The sequence below is a fragment of the Lycium barbarum genome, chromosome 1 (assembly GCF_019175385.1).
Source record: "Lycium barbarum isolate Lr01 chromosome 1, ASM1917538v2, whole genome shotgun sequence".
Lineage (NCBI taxonomy): Eukaryota > Viridiplantae > Streptophyta > Magnoliopsida > Solanales > Solanaceae > Lycium > Lycium barbarum.
The window spans coordinates 6,298,719-6,308,047 of NC_083337.1; the positions used below are offsets into that span (position 1 = coordinate 6,298,719).

Below are 9,329 nucleotides of genomic sequence, written 5' to 3' on the forward strand. Positions count from 1 at the left end.
ACAAAAGTTGTTAGATGCAATAAAGGGCAATCAAACACCAGATAAGGTAAAAATCAAAACTAAAAGTTATGTTCATGAAATACATTACAGGCATTAACAAACCGGTTTACCTTTTTATTAATAAGATATTTTTTTTGAAGCTCGCTGATAGTAAAGCCCCGTCACATAAACATGATGTTGGCATACAACACTCACATGAGAAAAGTCAACGTCATCGTTCTGATAAAGGCACACCAACTGTCAACGACGTAGTCGAAGACAACACAGTAAAAATGGAATTATTAACTTTTTAAGTTATTTTGATATATTTATTGGAAGACTTTATATTTTCTTTTGGAAAATTTTAAAGGTCGGAGACACAATGTTGCAAGCTGACTTACATACTGATGGTGGGATTTCTCAAGGCAATCAAAGTGGCGGTGCAGTAAAGTTTTCAACCAAAGAGAATCAAGGTGGTGGTGCAACTTCCGCGCAGAGGAGTCATCCAGTGGTACTCATTTTTTCTTTCACTTTGCTATATTTGTAGTATATTTTTCAAAGTAAAAATATTGGAATTTTATTTGTGTTTAGTATTACCTATAGTGTATTTACATATATATTTTTCACATAGTCATTTGTTACTAGTGTTCCATTTGTTGTATCTATTTGTGCTATTTTTGTTATGATTGTGTTTATATATAATAGTAGTGCTATATTTGTTTTGGATTGATATTTTAATAATAGTTTTTTATATATATATTTTGGCTATATTTTAATTGTATTTTGATTATTATGTTCAAGGTTTCTTATTCTGGTTTCTGTTGACTATATTTCAGATATATTTTTCATATATTTTGTCTATATTTATATGAAACTTTTAACTTTTATAGCAGTGCTATATATGTGTATATGTGTATTTATTTTACTGATGCCTTTAAATTTATTTGAATCGTGTTTTTATTGTTTTAGGTTGAGGGAGTTGGGTTGCCAATTAATGATCCGGTTTCTGTTGTTGATGTGGATAAAGAAACGAGAGTTAAAAGTGATGCACAAACAGATGGAGTGCCCATAACACCAATCCATTTAAAATTTGATGTAAGTACTGAAATGTGGCTTTTAAGTGCCAATCGCATATCGTTTTGATAAGCAATAATTGACAAACACCAGTCGTTTTTTGTCTGTTTTTTATTTCAGGAATCTCAGCAAACCGGTGATATGGAGAATGCTAATGCTGAATTTACCACATCAGAGGAAATGATAGCGGACTTGCTAGTCACCTGTCCTTTAGCATGTGTTATTCCTCTCGGTCCCCCTCCAGTACCACGCGATGATCAAGCCGATTTGTCAAGTTTAAGGACCCCTCAGAATCCGGACGATAACCCGGTAACGATCTCTCAGTGGATGATTCCTGATTCTCAGATACCAATCCAACTTGGAGTACAACCAACAACTGGACAAAGTTCAACTAATGAAATTGAACAACAAGTTGGAGTACAACCGATCGTTGGCCACAGTTCAAGTGATGAAACTGGACAACAAGTTCCTGTACAACCAAATGCGGGTCAAAGCTCAAGCGGTGAGACTGCACAGCTTTCAAACCCTGAAAACCAAATCATTGTCCATCCAGGGGCTACCCGAGAAAGGAAACCAAGCAAATACAACCTGTCCCCTTACTGTCTCAATTTAGCTCAGCGGGTTCTTCTGCCAAAAATATCAGTCCTTGCATTTATCAGAAAAAATACCCATTTGTTGAGCACCCTATCAATGCCCCGTTAGATACTTCGTTTCTTCAAGAATATCAAAAGTGGCTTGAGAAGGATCTGTTGAAATCGCACGACAAAAAGTAATTATTTTCACAACTTATTTTTTTAGTTTTCAGAAATCAATTCTTAATAAACTTGACGTATGTTCTTTCCATTATTGATATACAGGAAGCCAAAGGAAAATCATTACAGAAAGAACAAGGAAGGACTGGATCCTGCGGATGCCGAACTTCGGTTACATTTAGGCGTTACAGCCGTATCCGACAAAAACTGGTTCTACTTGTTATCTATGGATGGGAAAATTTGGACTGATGAGGTTTGATGTCTTTCTGCTTGTTATCTAATTTTTTTATGTTTTATAATAGAATTACAGTGTGATGTATCTAGAGCATATTTTTTACTATATTTGACATATATATATATATATCAGAATTTTGTATTTACGTTAAGACTGTATTGTATTTTAAAAATATTTTCATCATTATATTTACACTATATTTAATATAGAGACATTAATTTATTAGTTGAGCATAGTACTGATCAAGTATACAGAATTGTATTTTTGCTATATTTAAGAGTATATTTCACTATATTTAATATATATACAGCAATAGTTTTATTGAACATAGTATTGATTATAGTCACTGAATTGATGTTTTTACAGCATATTGATGTTATCTTCTACTACCTACGCAAGAAGGGGAAGTATCACAATAACAACAATTATAGATTCACCACTGCCAGCTGTATTTTTCACACTTTAGTTGCTGAAATTTACACATCTTGGGAAAACCCTGATTCATCCACATGTGTCGCCAGTAAGGAAGATGAATTGTGTTAATACATTAACGGGCACAGGCTGTTGGCTAATGTACCATGGTATATTGTTGACAACGTACTAATTCCTGTCAACGTAAAAGAGGAAAATCACTGGATTTTGGTTGTGATATCATTCACTGACAGGTGTGCTCTCATCCTTTGAAAAAATCATTCATTTTTCTACAAAATTTATATGTTTGTTTTTTTTGTATTTTTTCTTTTTACAAATAGGTGCATCTACGTATACAACTCATATCGAGCTGCAGGGCATGATGCTGTCGTTAGAGCCGAAATGAAAATGTTGGCTACTCTTGTGACACACAGTCTACAAATGACTGATTTCTATGAGAAGAAGGCGGATATAGATTTTGCCACATCCTTCTTACAGAAATAGAGAACAGACCGACAACTTTGACATTGTGAATGTAGACAATCTCCCGCAACAAGCTCCCGCTAGCATGTAAGAATCTCTTCCAATAAAAAACACAATAAATACATCTATTTTTTCTTGGGTTTTGATCAGTAAATTTTTTGATCATTTTTTTCAGGGATTGTGGTGTGTATGTGGCAGCCTTTGATGAATACTTGAGCTCAAGTGAAGTCATCCCAACCGAATTCGATGCAAAGTTACTCCGTATGAGATACGGTGTCCTTTTATGCGACTATGCATGGGATAAGTCAAACAACAATGCATCAAGTGATAACGAGCAGCCTCCAAGACCAATTAGACCGGCAGTTGATTACGATGCAGTTGATAAAGAGGATCTTGATTAGGCCACCAAGTCTTTTGTGTTTTTTATTTTCATGTTGAACAATAGCATAGTTGGTTGCGACTTTTGTTGCTGTTTTTTCATTTTGGCATATCGTTTCATGTGCAGTAATGTTTTTTAGGATGATTAATGTTGAACACCACCTTATGGCTGTTATATTGTTGTTTCTTTCAAGTATGTTATTTTTTCAATGCATAAATTCCATTTTCATTTTCTGTGAAATGTATTCATTTAACAAAGTAGTATATCTAACCATTTAAATACAGTCGAAATATACAGAAAATATAACTTAGATATATTCCACAAGTCCATTTTTAATGTACATTGTGTTATAAAAGTTAAAATTTCATCTAAATACACTTCAAATATATGTAAAATATATATATGACATATAGTTAACAGTAAACCAGAATAAGTATTATCTACCAGATCAGACAAAATGCAACTAAAATATTATCAAAATATATACAATACAACTATTAAAGCATAAATCTAAAACAAAAGGTCAAATCAGTTTACATAGAGTAAACTTTCCAAATCCCATTAAACCACCAATATAGCATAACATCGAAAAACATCGGATGTTCAACCATGTGAAATACAATCATACTAGAATAATATGAATTCAAGATGAATTCATTTTTTATTTTTAACAGAAATTTAAAGTAGAATTGTGTTAACAAATAAAATCAAAATGGACTTATTTATTCTTCTTATTGAGCGGCGGATTATCACACGAACGCCTGTTATGACCAAGACGTCCACATTTACCGCAAGCATTCCTACGTTTACCAATCATCAACTCCTGTAATGGCTTGTCCCTCTTCTTTTTTGGCCTCCCAGGGGGTCTCTTATAGATCGATGGCATAACAACTTCATCTGATATACTTTTAGGAACATTTCACTTGGTCTCATCGGGAAGAGGATCAACTGGCACATCATATGTGTCCACAACTGTTTCTGGCTTGAATAATTCCGAACAATATGCATCAGCAGTCAAATTTTTATTCTTCAATACTGCCCATGCATGAGAACACGGTATCTCGTCCAGTTGGAACATCCTGCAGCTGCAAGTTTTCTTCTTCAAATCGATTATGAAACGCCTCGGTCCATCATTCACTGTGTAAACATATTCAGTTGACACTTCAACCTGAGAACCATTTAACCAATAAACAAGCATTAACCTGGGCAGTTTTACCATATTGGGAAATAGATAAATATAGATTAGATATAGTAAAATATAGATTAAATTTTTGTGTTGCAAACAAAGATACCCTCATTCGTATTGATTTGTACTCGTTGATCGACAACATCTCTTGATACCGCCTCATCAGTGTTGTGAATTTGTAGGTACCATTTTTTCTATTTGTGCAATTCCATCTACCAAACATCTTCCTCACTTCTTCAAGAAAATAAAAAATATGTAACTCTCTTGCAGCAACCAGTTTTCCATTAATACATTCGGCTATATTCGAAGTCATTGTCCATCCTCTGTTAACAGGTGAATGAATCCTAGACCATTTATCCTTTCCAGCATCTTCTAGGTATCGTTTTACCCGAATATCAACATTCCCAATCTTCTCCATCAATTTATCGAACTCATCCTGGCTGTATGCCTTCGCTAGTGAATAAAATATAGGACTCAACACCTCACTGTTTGTTGTGTATTTCTTTGTCACATTTTTCCACAAATGCCATATACAAGCCAAATGAGGAATAGTAGGATACACCTTAGAAACTACGTGTATTATGCTTTCATGTCTGTCGGACACGACACACATATTTTGCCTAACACCATAAGCTTGCTTGAACAGTTCAAAGAACCACGTCCAGGACTTATTATTCTCAGAATCTATCACACCATACGCTAGTGGTAGGATATTACCTACAAAAACCAGTATATATTTATAATATATTCAACACATATTTTAACTGAATTTGATCTCACACTATGTATTTAGCAACATCATTTATAAAACAACAGTATATATTTACAATATATTCACCACATATTTACAGTGTATTTCAGCATATATTATTCACAAATTAACACCAGCAATATATCCAAAGTATGTTTTTAGCAGCTTTATTTGCAAATCAATAACATATTGTTGTATTTATAAAAAAAAAAACATTCATAGAATAGAATTACACATACCTGCTCCATTCAAAGTACTTGCCGACACAAATGTACCATTATACGTTGATTTAAGGTGTGCACCATCCACTACAACTATTGGTCTACAACACTCGAATCCCTTTATGAATGCTTTGAGTGCTATAAACAAATACATAAACTCACTTTCTGGTGATTTATGCATTTTAACAAGCGATCCAGGATACGTTTTATCAAGGATGTATATATATGCCGGCAACTTCTTGTATGAATCAGCTGGATCACCTCTGAAATCTTTTATAGCCTTCTCTCTAGCTCTCCATGCCATCATATAAGAAACATCTACGCCGAATTCATTTTTAACATCGTCTATTATATCCCCAGGTGTGACCTTCCTTTTATGGTTAGTTATTTTCTCCTTAACAACCGCTTCTCCAATAAACTAACTTGTTGCTTGTCTTTGTGAATACACCTTGTCCTTCAACGGACATGTATGTTCGTCATCGAAAGATCTAACCATGAACATTTCAGAATCCCCAATTCTCGACGCTCTGAACTTCCATTTACATTCCGGCGACCAACATCCCAGAGTATAGCTACATAATACAATGCAAATAGTACATATTGAATCAATTAAATACAGTAGAAATATACAAAAATATATCAGAAATATATTGCATCAAACATTTTTAATTTAACAGTGTGCTAACTAAGTTAACAAATCATCTCAATATAGTACAAATATAACAAAAATACATCTGCACTTTCAGTTACCAGAATACATTTAGAAAATCATACCTTATAGCATTTGATCTCTCTGTTTTGAAATTGAATCTTTCACGAATTGCGTATTTCTTCATCGCAATTTTCAAAGTTTCCTTATCCTGGTAAATTTGATCGACAAAAACTCCTTTCGCTTCAGGTTTCAAAATTACCAAATTGTTATCATTCCCAAACAAAACAACAACCTTTCCTGTAGAATCACAAACTTCCATACCATCCCGATTCTCGCTATATCAAATTTGCAGCACATCATCTCTAATAATACGATTACCAGTTGCATCATCCTCAACATCAAAATCGTGAATACTAACGCACATTGGATACATCCCCAAAACTCTGTTTTCTCTCTTAAGCTCAACGTAAACACGAACTCCCATATCGTTGTGTATTTCAATTGGTTGAAAATCGCCTTCAACAGCATATTTTATTGAAATAGTTTTCCTGACAGTATCCACGCCTAATTTATTTGTAATCGTAGAAACTAACTCATCGTAACTGCAATTATCAATGAATACAACAACATCAATTTTGTAATTCACAAAACAGTTCTGATCGTTCCAAAAATCAGAATGACGGATCAACGCAGTTACGATTGTTATTATCCTATTGTTTTCGAATACAGCAATGTGTTATATTCAATTTAGCTGAAACAATAATATTTTGAATCTATGAATCTGAGTTTTCGTATATTCAAAATTTCAGAAAAGACGAAAAAATAAAAAGTTTGCAGTGAAAACATTGTGACCTCAATTATGAACTCAACTTGAATTTGATATTTCAACAGATGAAATCAAATATATATTCGTTGTTCTAATCGAGCTCTGTTCACTGGTTTGATTTTGTTATTTTTCAAAGATTTTTGATGAACTAGTTTTTGAACCTTTTTATTTTTGGTTAAAAATATGAATGTACTTTTTGAATTTGTTAGCTGTTTGAATGCGATATGGAATCAGATATGGAATGGGAGGATATTTGCGTGAATTAGGGAACAATAAAACTGATTATAATTTAAATTGGAACAGATTTTGTTTCCATAAATATAGCACTTTCAGTTAGCCCAGCGTCTGTATTTCCGCTATATTTATATTATATTTTAGTATACCTGTCCACTAGCTAAATATAGAGTCATCTAGCTACGAATTGTAAATATAGAACATGTAGTTATAGGTTGTTAGAAGGAGCTAAAAGGTAGTTGTTTGTGAAAATTTTACTTTTAAAGTAGGGAAAAGGACATATATGACCGCTCGGCCATAAATAATCTCATCCTCTAGCCCAATTTTTCCCAAACCCAAAATGTAGCAATTAAACAAATCTCATCCATTAGCCAAAACTTAAATAAGACAATTTTCAAATAAAAACCCAAACACAAAAATGTTTGAGGCGATTTTTATATATAATATGTGTCATTTGTGTATAAAATATGTATCAGTACTTATCTGTAATGTATAGAAACTGTATAAAATATGAATCACTAAGGTATGTATCATTTTTGTATATAATATGTATCATTTGTGTATATAATGTGTATCAGCACAGTGCAACTGCCCTGTATAGAATAGAAAATTGTATTATTTTTGTATATAATATGTATCATTTTTGTATAGAAAGTGTATATATAATTTCAGCATGTGTATATAAACTGTATCAGTCTTGTATAGAAAGTGTATCATACGTATAAAAAATGTATTATAGAAACTGTATCATTGTGGTATATAATATGTATCACTATTGTATATGTAAAAAAAAATCATATCATTATTGTATAATATGTGTATAATAAATGTATAATTAACGTATAATTTATGTATAATAAATGTATGATTGATTCCAGCATATGTATATAAACTGTATCATTCTTGTATATAAAGTGTATATGTAATCCCAACATATGTATATATGCTGTAGCAGCCCTTTAGTGGCGACATTTTTGTGGCGACTTAGTCGCCACAAAAAGTCTTTTTTTTAAGAGCCTGGGCTGTTGGGCCGGCCAGCCTTGGCATTATTTTGGGCCGGCCGGACATTTTTTGGCATTAATTTGGGCCGGCCGGACATTTTTTGGCATTAATTTGGGCCGACTGGACTCCTGGTGGGATTAAGCCCAAACAGTGGTTAAATGTGGGATTAGTTTGGCTGAGTGGATACACAGTGTCATTTTCCCTTTAAAATATTTACTTCTTCAAATGCTTACCAAAACTCCAGCCGGCACAATTCTGGCAACATGGCAAATTGTGGCCGTATGGAAAAACTTGTGAATACCAGTTTTATATTACTTACCTGCTCTACACCTAGTGTTTTTACACCAAGCCAATAGATGCATGGCATGTGTTGGCAATTAAGACTTTTAGGGGTCGTTTGGTTTGAAGGCAAGTTATGCTGGAATTAGTTATGTTGTGATTAGTTAGTACTGGAATTAGTTATGTTGGATTAGTTATCCTGGTATTAGTTCTATTGATCGTTTGGTTTGTTGTATTAAAAGTAACATGCATTACATAATTTCTAAGAAAAAAATGTTTGTTTACAAAAATCCCTCCACTTTATTTAGTAGAAAAAGGTTTGAGGGACCGCAGTGCTATTTTTGTCATTTTCATTTTTTATCCTGGGATAACTAATCCTGGGAGTGTTATTCAACTCTCTGCCAGGAACAACTTATCCCGGTACTAATTTTAATCGTGGGATAACTTATCCCAGAATTAGTAACCAAACAAGGGATAAGACGATACAAAAATTCTATAACTATTTTTCCTAATCCATCATACCCAACAACCCCTTAATTAGAACGTAATAATGATTACTTAACATGCATTTTAACATCATTAAGAGCCCGTTTGGATTGGCTTATAAGTTGCTTATAAGCTGTTTTCAGCTTTTTTTAGTGTTTGGCTGGCCAGCTTAAAGTCATTTTGTGCTTAAAATAATCTCAAAAAAATAATTGGGCCCATTTCACTTAGCTTATCTAAAGCAGCTTATAAGCTGAAAACAACTTATAAGCCAAAAAAAATAAGTTAGGCTACCCCAACTTATTTTTTTTAGCTTATAAGCTGCAAACAGCTTATAGGCATAAGCCCACCCAAACAGGCTCTAAATCACTTAATTATAGTT

At 33.2% G+C, this 9,329-nt stretch overlaps 1 protein-coding gene across 1 annotated transcript; it reads left to right on the top strand.

Moving 5' to 3' along the window:
* Positions 1-299: 299 nt before the first annotated feature.
* Positions 300-1,666, top strand: LOC132608947 (uncharacterized). The gene is made up of 4 exons (XM_060322767.1): positions 300-490; positions 949-1,074; positions 1,174-1,524; positions 1,607-1,666. The coding sequence occupies exons 1-4, from the start codon at positions 362-364 to the stop codon at positions 1,664-1,666; spliced, it is 666 nt and encodes a 221-aa protein (XP_060178750.1). The 5' UTR covers positions 300-361.
* The last annotated feature ends 7,663 nt before the right edge of the window (positions 1,667-9,329 follow it).

Bases quoted from the DNA above. Each gene is read 5' to 3' on its own strand.
- LOC132608947 (XM_060322767.1), top strand. From the start codon at position 362: ATGTTGCAAGCTGACTTACATACTGATGGTGGGATTTCTCAAGGCAAT. The intron at 491-948 runs GTACTCATTTTT...TTATTGTTTTAG, and splicing joins CGCAGAGGAGTCATCCAGTG to GTTGAGGGAGTTGGGTTGCC. The intron at 1,075-1,173 runs GTAAGTACTGAA...TTTTTATTTCAG, and splicing joins CAATCCATTTAAAATTTGAT to GAATCTCAGCAAACCGGTGA.